Genomic DNA, 15,750 nt, shown 5'->3' with positions numbered 1-15,750 from the left:
CAGTCAGGACGGACCAGCCAGGACGGACCAGCCAGGACGGACCAGCCAGGACGGACCAGCCAGGACGGACCAGACACAACGGACCAGTCAGAACGGACCAGCACGAACGGACCAGCCCGGACGGACCAGCCAGGACAGACCAGTCAGGACGGACCAGTCAGATCGGACCAGCCAGGACGGACTAGCCAGGACGGACCAGCCAGGACGGAACAGTCAAAACGGACCAGCCAGGACGGACCAGTCAGGACGGACCAGACAGGACGGACCAGCCAGGACGGACCAGCCAGGACGGACCAGCCAGGACGGACCAGACAAAACGGACCAGTCAGGACGGACCAGACAAAACGGACAAGCCAGGAAGGACCAGACAGGACGGACTAGCCAGGACGGAACAGTCAAAACGGACCAGCCAGGACGGACCAGTCAGGACGGACCAGCCAGGACGGACCAGCCAGGACGGACCAGACAAAACGGACCAGCCAGGACGGACCAGCCAGGACGGAACAGTCAAAACGGACCAGCCCGGACGGACCAGACAGGACGGACCAGCCAGGACGGACCAGTCAGGACGGACGAGTCAGGACGGACCAGCCAGGACGGACCAGCCAGGACGGACCAGTCAGGACGGACCAACCAGGACGGACCAACCAGGACGGACCAACCAGGACGGACCAGCCAGGACGGACCAGACAAAACGGACCAGTCAGAACGGACCAGCACGGACGGACCAGCCCGGACGGACCAGCCAGGACAGACCAGCCCGGACGGACCAGCCCGGACGGACCAGCCAGGACGGACCAGTCAGGACGGACCAGTCAGGACGGACCAGACAAAACGGACCAGTCAGGACAGACCAGACAAAACGGACCAGCCAGGACGGACCAGTCAGGACGGACCAGCCAGGACAGACCAGCCCGGACGGACCAGCCAGGACGGACCAGTCAGGACGGACCAGACAAAACGGACCAGTCAGGACAGACCAGACAAAACGGACCAGGACGGACCAACCAGGACGGACCAGTCAGGACGGACCAGCAAGGACGGACCAGCCGGGACGGACCAGCCAGGACGGACCAGCCAGGACGGACCAGCCAGGACGGACCAGCCAGGACGGAACAGTCAAAACGGACCAGTCAGGACGGACCAGTCAGGACGGACCAGCCAGGACGGACCAGTTAGGACGGACCAGTCAGGACGGACCAGCCCGGACGGATCAGTCAGGACGGACCAGTCAGGACGGACCAGTCAGGACGGACCAGACAAAACAGACCAGACAAAACGGACCAGCCAGGACGGACCAGTCAGAACGGACCAGCCAGGACGGACCAGACAAAACGGACCAGCCAGGACGGACCAGCCAGGACGGACCAGCCAGGACAGACCAGCCAGGACGGAACAGTCAAAACGGACCAGCCAGGACGGACCAGCCAGGACGGAACAGTCAAAACGGACCAGTCAGGACGTACTAGCCAGGACGGACCAGCCAGGACGGACCAGTCAGGACGGACTAGTCAGGACGGACCAGTCAGGACGGACCAGTGAGGACGGACCAGTCAGGACGGACCAGTCAGGACGGACCAGTCAGGACGGACCAGACAAAACAGACCAGACAAAACGGACCAGCCAGGACGGACCAGTCAGAACGGACCAGCCAGGACGGACCAGACAAAACGGACCAGCCAGGACGGACCAGCCAGGACGGACCAGCCAGGACAGACCAGCCAGGACGGAACAGTCAAAACGGACCAGCCAGGACGGACCAGCCAGGACGGAACAGTCAAAACGGACCAGTCAGGACGTACTAGCCAGGACGGACCAGCCAGGACGGACCAGTCAGGACGGAACAGTCAAAAAGGACCAGTTAGGACGGACCAGCCAGGACGTGTGTGTGTGTGTGTGGTGTGTGTGTGTGTGCCTCTGTGTGTGTCTCCTACCTCAGCCTGAGAGAGCTGTACTCTGAGTTTCTCCACTTCCTCCCGGAGCTCTCTGATGATGCGTGCGTTGGGGTCTTCATTGACGACGGCGTGGTTGACGATCCTCTTGGCGCGGTCTGCGTAACGCAGCGTGGACAACGTCTCCTCGTAGTTATCAGCTGCTGGGCTCACCGTGGCGATCATACACGTCTTACTGTTGCCACCCAGGTTGTCCTGGCAACACCGAGGGAGGGATAGGAACAAACAGTTGAATTGATAGACAGTTATAATGTAGACTTCAGTGTTGGTGAATGTGAACGGTACGAGCTAGTACAGCAGTTGTTTCTGTAACAGCAGTGGAAAGAGAATATGAAAGAACTGTTATTGATATTCCTTACATTACTACATACACACCGACCAATAATCAACAGGCCAATAATCAATAGACAGTACAGCGAGGACCAGAGTGACAGGAGGTGTGTTAGTACCCTGATCAATAGACAGTACAGCTAGGACCAGAGTGACAGGAGGTTAGTACCCTGATCAATAGACAGTACAGCTAGGACCAGAGTGATAGAAGGTGTGTTACTACCCTTGTCAATAGACAGTACAGCTAGGACCAGAGTGATAGGAGGAGTGTTAGTACCCTGATCAATAGACAGTACAGCGAGGACCAGAGTGATAGAAGGTGTGTTACTACCCTTGTCAATAGACAGTACAGCGAGGACCAGAGTGACAGGAGGTTAGTACCCTGATCAATAAACAGTACAGCGAGGACCAGAGTGATAGGAGGTTAGTACCCTGATCAATAGACAGTACAGCTAGGACCAGAGTGACAGGAGGTGTGTTAGTACCCTGATCAATAGACAGTACAGCTAGGACCAGAGTGACAGGAGGTGTGTTAGTACCCTGATCAATAGACAGTACAGCTAGGACCAGAGTGACAGGAGGGGTGTGTTAGTACCCTGATCAATAGACAGTACAGCTAGGACCAGAGTGATAGGAGGTTAGTACCCTGATCAATAGACAGTACAGCGAGGACCAGAGTGATAGGAGGTGTGTTAGTACCCTGATCAATAGACAGTACAGCGAGGACCAGAGTGATAGGAGGAGTGTTAGTACCCTGATCAATAGACAGTACAGCTAGGACCAGAGTGACAGGAGGTGTGTTACTACCCTTGTCAATAGACAGTACAGCTAGGACCAGAGTGACAGGAGGTGTGTTACTACCCTTGTCAATAGACAGTACAGCTAGGACCAGAGTGACAGGAGGTGTGTTACTACCCTTGTCAATAGACAGTACAGCTAGGACCAGAGTGATAGAAGTTGTGTTACTACCCTTGTCAATAGACAGTACAGCTAGGACCGGAGTGATAGGAGGTGTGTTAGTACCCTGATCAATAGACAGTACAGCTAGGACCAGAGTGACAGGAGGTGTGTTAGTACCCTTGTCAATAGACAGTACAGCGAGGACCAGAGTGATAGGAGGGGTGTTAGTACAGACCTTGAGAAGCCAGGTGAGGACCAGAGTGATAGGAGGTGTGTTAGTACCCTGATCAATAGACAGTACAGCTAGGACCAGAGTGATAGGAGGTGTGTTAGTACCCTGATCAATAGACAGTACAGCTAGGACCAGAGTGATAGGAGGTGTGTTAGTACCCTGATCAATAGACAGTACAGCGAGGACCAGAGTGATAGGAGGTGTGTTAGTAGTACCCTGATCAATAGACAGTACAGCGAGGATCAGAGTGATAGGAGGTTAGTACCCTGATCAATAGACAGTACAGCGAGGACCAGAGTGACAGGAGGTGTGTTAGTACCCTGATCAATAGACAGTACAGCTAGGACCAGAGTGATAGGAGGTGTGTTAGTACCCTGATCAATAGACAGTACAGCTAGGACCAGAGTGACAGGAGGTGTGTTAGTACCCTGATCAATAGACAGTACAGCTAGGACCAGAGTGACAGGAGGTGTGTTAGTACCCTTGTCAATAGACAGTACAGCGAGGACCAGAGTGATAGGAGGTGTGTTAGTACAGACCTTGAGAAGCCAGGTGAGGACAGAGTCTCTGTAAGGAACAAACTTATTCTTCCCTCCCTTCCCTGCAGACTGGTCCGCCAGCGCAGAGATCACACAGCCCAGTGTGGTAAGAGACCTGCACACACACACACACACACACACACACACACACACACACACACACACACACACACACACACACACACACACACACACACACACACACACACACACACACACAGGGAGAACAGGGAGAAAGACACTCAACATTCCTCCATGATATATCCTTACATGCATGTCTTGCATCAGAGTGTCATCAACCAATAAAACATGTCTAAACCAGCAGAAGTTTACTTCCTGTATTACAGTGACTATCATCATATGATCCATTACATTTACTGAACATAACATCTAAACAGTAGAGGTATTGGATGTTAACAGTAGAGGTATTGGATGTTAACGGGAGGAGACATCTAAACAGTAGAGGTATTGGATGTTAACAGTAGAGGTATTGGATGTTAACGGGAGGAGACATCTAAACAGTAGAGGTATTGGATGTTAACAGTAGAGGTATTGGATGTTAACGGGAGGAGACATCTAAACAGTAGAGGTGTTGGATGTTAACGGGAGGAGACATCTAAACAGTAGAGGTATTGGATGTTAACGGGAGGAGACATCTAAACAGTAGAGGTATTGGATGTTAACAGTAGAGGTATTGGATGTTAACGGGAGGAGACATCTAAACAGTAGAGGTGTTGGATGTTAACGGGAGGAGACATCTAAACAGTAGAGGTATTGGATGTTAACGGGAGGAGACATCTAAACAGTAGAGGTATTGGATGTTAACAGTAGAGGTATTGGACGTTAACAGTAGAGGTATTGGATGTTAACAGTAGAGGTATTGGATGTTAACAGTAGAGGTATTGGATGTTAACGGAGGAGACATCTAAACAGTAGAGGTATTGGATGTTAACGGGAGGGGACATCTAAACAGTAGAGGTATTGGATGTTAACAGTAGAGGTGTTGGATGTTAACGGGAGGAGACATCTAAACAGTAGAGGTATTGGATGTTAACGGGAGGGGACATCTAAACAGTAGAGGTATTGGATGTTAACGGGAGGGGACATCTAAACAGTAGAGGTGTTGGATGTTAACGGGAGGAGACATCTAAACAGTAGAGGTATTGGATGTTAACGGGAGGAGACATCTAAACAGTAGAGGTATTGGATGTTAACAGTAGAGGTATTGGATGTTAACAGTAGAGGTATTGGACGTTAACAGTAGAGGTATTGGATGTTAACAGTAGAGGTATTGGATGTTAACAGTAGAGGTATTGGATGTTAACGGAGGAGACATCTAAACAGTAGAGGTATTGGATGTTAATGGGAGAAGACATCTAAACAGTAGAGATATTGGATGTTAACAGTAGAGGTGTTGGATGTTAACGGGAGGAGACATCTAAACAGTAGAGGTATTGGATGTTAACGGGAGGAGACATCTAAACAGTAGAGGTATTGGATGTTAACAGTAGAGGTATTGGATGTTAACGGGAGGAGAGATCTAAACAGTAGAGGTATTGGATGTTAACAGTAGAGGTGTTGGATGTTAACGGGAGGAGAAATCTAAACAGTAGAGGTATTGGATGTTAACGGGAGGAGACATCTAAACAGTAGAGGTATTGGATGTTAACAGTAGAGGTATTGGATGTTAACGGGAGGGGACATCTAAACAGTAGAGGTGTTGGATGTTAACAGTAGAGGTATTGGATGTTAACAGTAGAGGTATTGGATGTTAACGGGAGGAGACATCTAAACAGTAGAGGTATTGGATGTTAACGGGAGGAGACATCTAAACAGTAGAGGTGTTGGATGTTAACAGTAGAGGTATTGGATGTTAACGGGAGGAGACATCTAAACAGTAGAGGTATTGGATGTTAACAGTAGAGGTATTGGATGTTAACAGTAGAGGTATTGGATGTTAACAGTAGAGGTATTGGATGTTAACGGGAGGAGACATCTAAACAGTAGAGGTATTGGATGTTAACAGTAGAGGTATTGGATGTTAACGGGAGGGGATATCTAAACAGTAGAGGTGTTGGATGTTAACGGGAGGAGACATCTAAACAGTAGAGGTATTGGATGTTAACGGGAGGAGACATCTAAACAGTAGAGGTATTGGATGTTAACAGTAGAGGTATTGGATGTTAACAGTAGAGGTATTGGATGTTAACAGTAGAGGTATTGGATGTTAACAGTAGAGGTATTGGATGTTAACAGTAGAGGTATTGGATGTTAACGGAGGAGACATCTAAACAGTAGAGGTATTGGATGTTAATGGGAGAAGACATCTAAACAGTAGAGATATTGGATGTTACCAGTAGAGGTGTTGGATGTTAACGGGAGGAGACATCTAAACAGTAGAGGTATTGGATGTTAACGGGAGGAGACATCTAAACAGTAGAGGTATTGGATGTTAACAGTAGAGGTATTGGATGTTAACGGGAGGGGACATCTAAACAGTAGAGGTGTTGGATGTTAACAGTAGAGGTATTGGATGTTAACAGTAGAGGTATTGGATGTTAACGGGAGGAGACATCTAAACAGTAGAGGTATTGGATGTTAACGGGAGGAGACATCTAAACAGTAGAGGTGTTTGGATGTTAACAGTAGAGGTATTGGATGTTAACGGGAGGGGACATCTAAACAGTAGAGGTATTGGATGTTAACAGTAGAGGTATTGGATGTTAACGGGAGGAGACATCTAAACAGTAGAGGTATTGGATGTTAACAGTAGAGGTGTTGGATGTTAACGGGAGGGGACATCTAAACAGTAGAGGTGTTGGATGTTAACGGGAGGAGACATCTCAACAGTAGAGGTATTGGATGTTAACGGGAGGAGACATCTAAACAGTAGAGGTATTGGATGTTAACAGTAGAGGTATTGGATGTTAACAGGAGGGGACATCTAAACAGTAGAGGTATTGGATGTTAACGGGAGGAGACATCTAAACAGTAGAGGTATTGGATGTTAACAGTAGAGGTATTGGATGTTAACGGGAGGAGACATCTAAACAGTAGAGGTATTGGATGTTAACGGGAGGAGACATCTAAACAGTAGAGGTGTTGGATGTTAACGAGAGGAGACATCTAAACAGTAGAGATATTGGATGTTAACGGGAGGAGACATCTAAACAGTAGAGGTATTGGATGTTAACGGGAGGAGACATCTAAACAGTAGAGGTGTTTGGATGTTAACAGTAGAGGTATTGGATGTTAACTGGAGGGGACATCTAAACAGTAGAGGTATTGGATGTTAACGGGAGGAGACATCTAAACAGTAGAGGTATTGGATGTTAACAGTAGAGGTATTGGATGTTAACAGTAGAGGTATTGGATGTTAACAGTAGAGGTATTGGATGTTAACGGGAGGAGACATCTAAACAGTAGAGGTATTGGATGTTAACGGGAGGAGACATCTAAACAGTAGAGGTATTGGATGTTAACAGTAGAGGTATTGGATGTTAACGGGAGGAGACATCTAAACAGTAGAGGTATTGGATGTTAACAGTAGAGGTATTGGATGTTAACAGTAGAGGTATTGGATGTTAACGGAGGAGACATCTAAACAGTAGAGGTATTGGATGTTAATGGGAGAAGACATCTAAACAGTAGAGATATTGGATGTTAACAGTAGAGGTGTTGGATGTTAACGGGAGGAGACATCTAAACAGTAGAGGTATTGGATGTTAACGGGAGGAGACATCTAAACAGTAGAGGTATTGGATGTTAACAGTAGAGGTATTGGATGTTAACGGGAGGGGACATCTAAACAGTAGAGGTGTTGGATGTTAACAGTAGAGGTATTGGATGTTAACAGTAGAGGTATTGGATGTTAACGGGAGGAGACATCTAAACAGTAGAGGTATTGGATGTTAACGGGAGGAGACATCTAAACAGTAGAGGTGTTGGATGTTAACAGTAGAGGTATTGGATGTTAACGGGAGGAGACATCTAAACAGTAGAGGTATTGGATGTTAACAGTAGAGGTATTAGATGTTAACAGTAGAGGTATTGGATGTTAACAGTAGAGGTATTGGATGTTAACGGGAGGAGACATCTAAACAGTAGAGGTATTGGATGTTAACAGTAGAGGTATTGGATGTTAACGGGAGGGGACATCTAAACAGTAGAGGTGTTGGATGTTAACGGGAGGAGACATCTAAACAGTAGAGGTATTGGATGTTAACGGGAGGAGACATCTAAACAGTAGAGGTATTGGATGTTAACAGTAGAGGTATTGGATGTTAACAGTAGAGGTATTGGATGTTAACAGTAGAGGTATTGGATGTTAACAGTAGAGGTATTGGATGTTAACGGAGGAGACATCTAAACAGTAGAGGTATTGGATGTTAATGGGAGAAGACATCTAAACAGTAGAGGTATTGGATGTTAACAGTAGAGGTGTTGGATGTTAACGGGAGGAGACATCTAAACAGTAGAGGTATTGGATGTTAACGGGAGGAGACATCTAAACAGTAGAGGTATTGGATGTTAACAGTAGAGGTATTGGATGTTAACGGGAGGAGAGATCTAAACAGTAGAGGTATTTGATGTTAACAGTAGAGGTATTGGATGTTAACAGTAGAGGTGTTGGATGTTAACGGGAGGAGACATCTAAACAGTAGAGGTATTGGATGTTAACGGGAGGAGACATCTAAACAGTAGAGGTATTGGATGTTAACAGTAGAGGTATTGGATGTTAACGGCAGGGGACATCTAAACAGTAGAGGTGTTGGATGTTAACAGTAGAGGTATTGGATGTTAACAGTAGAGGTATTGGATGTTAACGGGAGGAGACATCTAAACAGTAGAGGTATTGGATGTTAACGGGAGGAGACATCTAAACAGTATAGGTGTTGGATGTTAACAGTAGAGGTATTAGATGTTAACAGTAGAGGTATTGGATGTTAACGGGAGGAGACATCTAAACAGTAGAGGTATTGGATGTTAACAGTAGAGGTATTAGATGTTAACAGTAGAGGTATTGGATGTTAACAGTAGAGGTATTGGATGTTAACAGGAGGGGACATCTAAACAGTAGAGGTGTTGGATGTTAACAGTAGAGGTATTGGATGTTAACAGTAGAGGTATTGGATGTTAACGGGAGGAGACATCTAAACAGTAGAGGTATTGGATGTTAACGGGAGGGGACATCTAAACAGTAGAGGTGTTGGATGTTAACAGTAGAGGTATTGGATGTTAACAGTAGAGGTATTGGATGTTAACGGGAGGAGACATCTAAACAGTAGAGGTATTGGATGTTAACGGGAGGAGACATCTAAACAGTAGAGGTGTTGGATGTTAACGGGAGGAGACATCTAAACAGTAGAGGTGTTGGATGTTAACGAGAGGAGACATCTAAACAGTAGAGATATTGGATGTTAACGGGAGGAGACATCTAAACAGTAGAGGTATTGGATGTTAACAGTAGAGGTATTGGATGTTAACGGGAGGAGACATCTAAACAGTAGAAGTATTGGATGTTAACAGTAGAGGTATTGGATGTTAACGGGAGGAGACATCTAAACAGTAGAGGTATTGGATGTTAACAGTAGAGGTATTGGATGTTAACGGGAGGAGACATCTAAACAGTAGAGGTATTGGATGTTAACAGTAGAGGTGTTGGATGTTAACGGGAGGGGACATCTAAACAGTAGAGGTGTTGGATGTTAACGGGAGGAGACATCTAAACAGTAGAGGTATTGGATGTTAACGGGAGGAGACATCTAAACAGTAGAGGTATTGGATGTTAACAGTAGAGGTATTGGATGTTAACAGGAGGGGACATCTAAACAGTAGAGGTATTGGATGTTAACGGGAGGAGACATCTAAACAGTAGAGGTATTGGATGTTAACGGGAGGAGACATCTAAACAGTAGAGGTGTTGGATGTAAACGGGAGGAGACATCTAAACAGTAGAGGTGTTGGATGTTAACGAGAGGAGACATCTAAACAGTAGAGATATTGGATGTTAACGGGAGGAGACATCTAAACAGTAGAGGTATTGGATGTTAACGGGAGGAGACATCTAAACAGTAGAGGTGTTTGGATGTTAACAGTAGAGGTATTGGATGTTAACAGTAGAGGTATTGGATGTTAACAGTAGAGGTATTGGATGTTAACGGGAGGAGACATCTAAACAGTAGAGGTATTGGATGTTAACAGTAGAGGTATTGGATGTTAACAGTAGAGGTATTGGATGTTAACAGTAGAGGTATTGGATGTTAACAGTAGAGGTATTGGATGTTAACGGGAGGAGACATCTAAACAGTAGAGGTATTGGATGTTAACGGGAGGAGACATCTAAACAGTAGAGGTATTGGATGTTAACAGTAGAGGTATTGGATGTTAACGGGAGGAGACATCTAAACAGTAGAGGTATTGGATGTTAACAGTAGAGGTATTGGATGTTAACAGTAGAGGTATTGGATGTTAACAGTAGAGGTGTTGGATGTTAACGGGAGGAGACATCTAAACAGTAGAGGTATTGGATGTTAACGGGAGGAGACATCTAAACAGTAGAGGTATTGGATGTTAACAGTAGAGGTATTGGATGTTAACGGGAGGAGACATCTAAACAGTAGAGGTATTGGATGTTAACGGGAGGAGACATCTAAACAGTATAGGTGTTGGATGTTAACAGTAGAGGTATTAGATGTTAACAGTAGAGGTATTGGATGTTAACGGGAGGAGACATCTAAACAGTAGAGGTATTGGATGTTAACAGTAGAGGTATTAGATGTTAACAGTAGAGGTATTGGATGTTAACAGTAGAGGTATTGGATGTTAACGGGAGGGGACATCTAAACAGTAGAGGTGTTGGATGTTAACAGTAGAGGTATTGGATGTTAACAGTAGAGGTATTGGATGTTAACGAGAGGAGACATCTAAACAGTAGAGGTATTGGATGTTAACGGGAGGAGACATCTAAACAGTAGAGGTGTTGGATGTTAACGGGAGGAGACATCTAAACAGTAGAGGTGTTGGATGTTAACGAGAGGAGACATCTAAACAGTAGAGATATTGGATGTTAACGGGAGGAGACATCTAAACAGTAGAGGTATTGGATGTTAACGGGAGGAGACATCTAAACAGTAGAGGTGTTTGGATGTTAACAGTAGAGGTATTGGATGTTAACGGGAGGGGACATCTAAACAGTAGAGGTATTGGATGTTAACAGTAGAGGTATTGGATGTTAACGGGAGGAGACATCTAAACAGTAGAAGTATTGGATGTTAACAGTAGAGGTATTGGATGTTAACGGGAGGAGACATCTAAACAGTAGAGGTATTGGATGTTAACAGTAGAGGTATTGGATGTTAACGGGAGGAGACATCTAAACAGTAGAGGTATTGGATGTTAACAGTAGAGGTGTTGGATGTTAACGGGAGGGGACATCTAAACAGTAGAGGTGTTGGATGTTAACGGGAGGAGACATCTAAACAGTAGAGGTATTGGATGTTAACGGGAGGAGACATCTAAACAGTAGAGGTATTGGATGTTAACAGTAGAGGTATTGGATGTTAACAGGAGGGGACATCTAAACAGTAGAGGTATTGGATGTTAACGGGAGGAGACATCTAAACAGTAGAGGTATTGGATGTTAACGGGAGGAGACATCTAAACAGTAGAGGTGTTGGATGTTAACGGGAGGAGACATCTAAACAGTAGAGGTGTTGGATGTTAACGAGAGGAGACATCTAAACAGTAGAGATATTGGATGTTAACGGGAGGAGACATCTAAACAGTAGAGGTATTGGATGTTAACGGGAGGAGACATCTAAACAGTAGAGGTGTTTGGATGTTAACAGTAGAGGTATTGGATGTTAACAGTAGAGGTATTGGATGTTAACAGTAGAGGTATTGGATGTTAACAGTAGAGGTATTGGATGTTAACGGGAGGAGACATCTAAACAGTAGAGGTATTGGATGTTAACGGGAGGAGACATCTAAACAGTAGAGGTATTGGATGTTAACAGTAGAGGTATTGGATGTTAACGGGAGGAGACATCTAAACAGTAGAGGTATTGGATGTTAACAGTAGAGGTATTGGATGTTAACAGTAGAGGTATTGGATGTTAACAGTAGAGGTGTTGGATGTTAACGGGAGGAGACATCTAAACAGTAGAGGTATTGGATGTTAACGGGAGGAGACATCTAAACAGTAGAGGTATTGGATGTTAACAGTAGAGGTATTGGATGTTAACGGGAGGAGACATCTAAACAGTAGAGGTATTGGATGTTAACAGTAGAGGTATTGGATGTTAACGGGAGGAGACTTCTAAACAGTAGAGGTATTGGATGTTAACAGTAGAGGTGTTGGATGTTAACGGGAGGGGACATCTAAACAGTAGAGGTGTTGGATGTTAACGGGAGGAGACATCTAAACAGTAGAGGTAATGGATGTTAACGGGAGGAGACATCTAAACAGTAGAGGTGTTGGATGTTAACAGTAGAGGTATTGGATGTTAACAGGAGGGGACATCTAAACAGTAGAGGTATTGGATGTTAACGGGAGGAGACATCTAAACAGTAGCGGTATTGGATGTTAACAGTAGAGGTATTGGATGTTAACAGTAGAGGTATTGGATGTTAACAGTAGAGGTATTGGATGTTAACGGGAGGAGACATCTAAACAGCAGAGGTATTGGATGTTAACGGGAGGAGACATCTAAACAGTAGAGGTATTGGATGTTAACAGTAGAGGTATAGGATGTTAACAGTAGAGATATTGGATGTTAACAGTAGAGGTGTTGGATGTTAACGGGAAGAGACATCTAACAGTAGAGGTATTAGATGTTAACGAGAGGGGACATCTAAACAGTAGAGGTATTGGATGTTAATGGGAGGGGACTTACCTGTTGATGTTGCTGCCCTCCTTCAGCCTCTCCCCTGCAGCTCCAGTTTTAGATACACGCTCACTACCAGCCAGATCCACCAGGCTCATCTTGCTCACCTTCTCCCCTGAGTTCTACACACACACACACAACTGTCTGTTGTTAAAATACATTACTGTGTATTGTCTAACAACAGGTCATTAAGAGAATCCTTGTCTTTTAAATAAAATGGTGGTGTGAGTTCTGAAGGATGAAATGGTGGTGGTGGAGTGTGTGTGTGTGTGTGTGTGTGTGAGAGAGTGTGTGTGTGTGTGTGTGTGAGCCCTGACACTGACCCCAGACTTCAGGTCGTAGAGTGTCTGTGTGACGATGATGCTGAAAACGGCGTGGGAACGACTGCTCTCCTCATTCATATTGGTGGCTGCTACCGTCCTCGACTTATTCCCCTCCGACATCAACACCTCAATGTCCTACAGAGAGAGAGAGGGAGGGGGGGAGAGGGAGAGGGGGGAGAGAGAGAGGGGGGAGAGAGGGAGAGGGGGAGAGGGAGAGAGAGAGAGAGAGAGAGAGAGGGGGGAGAGGGGAGGGAGAGAGAGGGGGAGGGAGAGGGGGAGGGGGAGAGAGAGGGGGGAGAGGGAGAGAGAGAGGGGAGAGAGGGGGAGGGGGGAGGGAGAGGGGAGAGAGGGGGAGAGAGAGAGGGGGAGAGAGAGAGGGAGGGGGAGAGGGAGGGGGAGAGGGAGAGAGAGAATGATGTCTGTGTACTGTCCACCTCTCAGAGAGCATAGTTTTAAACAGGCAGTCTCTATAACAACCCATTCAGGACGTATCAGCGTGTGGCTCAGTGCCATCATCTGATCATTCAACTGGGACTATGGATGGAGGGACTATGGATGGAGGGACTATGGATGGAGGGGGCTATGGATGGAGGGACTATGGATGGAGGGGACTATGGATGGAGGGACTATGGATGGAGGGGACTATGGATGGAGGGACTATGGATGGAGGGACTATGGATGGAGGGGGCTATGGATGGAGGGGACTATGGATGGAGAGACTATGGATGGAGGGACTATAGATGGAGGGACTATGGATGGAGGGACTATGGATGGAGGGACTATGGATGGAGGGGGCTATGGATGGAGGGGGCTATGGATGGAGGGGACTATGGATGGAGAGACTATGGATGGAGGGGACTATGGATGGAGGAGACTATGGATGGAGGGGACTATGGATGGAGGGACTATGGATGGAGGGGACTATGGATGGAGGGACTATGGATGGAGGGGACTATGGATGGAGGAGACTATGGATGGAGGGGGCTATGGATGGAGGGGACTATGGATGGAGGGACTATGGATGGAGGGGGCTATGGATGGAGGGGACTATGGATGGAGGGGGCTATGGATGGAGGGACTATGGATGGAGGGGACTATGGATGGAGGGACTATGGATGGAGGGGGCTATGGATGGAGGGGACTATGGATGGAGGGGACTATGGATGGAGGGACTATGGATGGAGGGGGCTATGGATGGAGGAGGCTATGGATGGAGGGGGCTATGGATGGAGGGGACTATGGATGGAGGGGACTAAGGATGGAGGGGACTAAGGATGGAGGGACTATGGATGGAAGGACTATAGATGGAGGGAAAATGGATGGAGGGGACTATGGATGGAGGGGGCTATGGGATGGAGAGACTATGGATGGAGGGACTATGGGTGGAGGGACTATGGATGGAGGGGACTATGGATGAAGGGACTATGGATGGAAGGACTATAGATGGAGGGAAAATGGATGGAGGGGGACTATGGATGGAGGGGGCTATAGATGGAGGGAAAATGGATGGAGGGGACTATGGATGGAGGGACTATGGATTGAGGGGACTATGGATGGAGGGGACTATGGATGGAGGGGACTATGGTAATACACAGTTCTCTATGGTAATGGACCGTTCTCTATGGTAATACACAGTTCTCTATGGTAATACACAGTTCTCTATAGTAACACATAGTTCTCTATGGTAATACACAGTTCTCTACGGTAATACACAGTTCTCTATGGTAATACACAGTTCTCTATGGTAATGGACCGTTCTCTATGGTAATACACAGTTCTCTATGGTAATACACAGTTCTCTATAGTAATACACAGTTCTCTATGGTAATGGGCCGTTCTCTATGGTAATACACAGTTCTCTATGGTAATACACAGTTCTCTATAGTAATACACAGTTCTCTATGGTAATGGTACGTTCTCTATGGTAATGAGCCGTTCTCTATGGTAATACACAGTTCTCTATGGTAATGAGCCGTTCTCTATGGTAATACACAGTTCTCTATGGTAATACACAGTTCTCTATGGTTATACACAGTTCTCTCTGGTAATACACAGTTCTCTCTGGTAATACCCAGTTCTCTATGGTAATACACAGTTCTCTATGGTAATGAGCCGTTCTCTATGGTAATACACAGTTCTCTCTGGTAATACACAGTTCTCTCTGGTAATACCCAGTTCTCTATGGTAATACACAGTTCTCTATGGTAATACACAGTTCTCTATGGTAATACACAGTTCTCTATGGTAATACACAGTTCTCTATGGTAATGAGCCGTTCTCTATGGTAATACACAGTTCTCTCTGGTAATACACAGTTCTCTCTGGTAATACCCAGTTCTCTATGGTAATACAAAGTTCTCTATGGTAATGAGCCGTTCTCTATGGTAATACACCGTTCTCTATGGTAATACACAGTTCTCTATAGTAATACACAGTTCTCTATGGTAATGGACCATTCTCTATGGTAATACACCGTTCTCTATGGTAATGGGCCGTTCTCTATGGTAATACACAGTTCTCTATGATAATACACAGTTCTCTATGGTAATACACAGTTCTCTATGGTAATACACAGTTCTCTATGGT

At 46.1% G+C, this 15,750-nt stretch overlaps 1 protein-coding gene across 1 annotated transcript in view; it reads right to left on the bottom strand.

Moving 5' to 3' along the window:
- Window positions 1-15,750, bottom strand: part of LOC139404948 (kinesin-like protein KIF13A) — a 201,661-nt gene that overhangs the window by 98,459 nt on the left and 87,452 nt on the right. Inside the window, exons 8-11 of the mRNA XM_071147495.1 lie at window positions 13,165-13,299; window positions 12,851-12,963; window positions 3,954-4,068; window positions 1,935-2,147 (exon numbers count right to left, since the gene is read on the bottom strand). Coding sequence (XP_071003596.1) covers window positions 1,935-2,147; window positions 3,954-4,068; window positions 12,851-12,963; window positions 13,165-13,299 — 576 coding nt within the window. The remainder of the gene's footprint in view (window positions 1-1,934; window positions 2,148-3,953; window positions 4,069-12,850; window positions 12,964-13,164; window positions 13,300-15,750) is intronic.

This window comes from Oncorhynchus clarkii, unplaced genomic scaffold (genome assembly GCF_045791955.1).
Source record: "Oncorhynchus clarkii lewisi isolate Uvic-CL-2024 unplaced genomic scaffold, UVic_Ocla_1.0 unplaced_contig_10532_pilon_pilon, whole genome shotgun sequence".
In the NCBI taxonomy this organism is placed as follows: Eukaryota; Metazoa; Chordata; class Actinopteri; order Salmoniformes; family Salmonidae; genus Oncorhynchus; species Oncorhynchus clarkii.
This window is presented reverse-complemented; position numbering and strand designations above follow the sequence as displayed.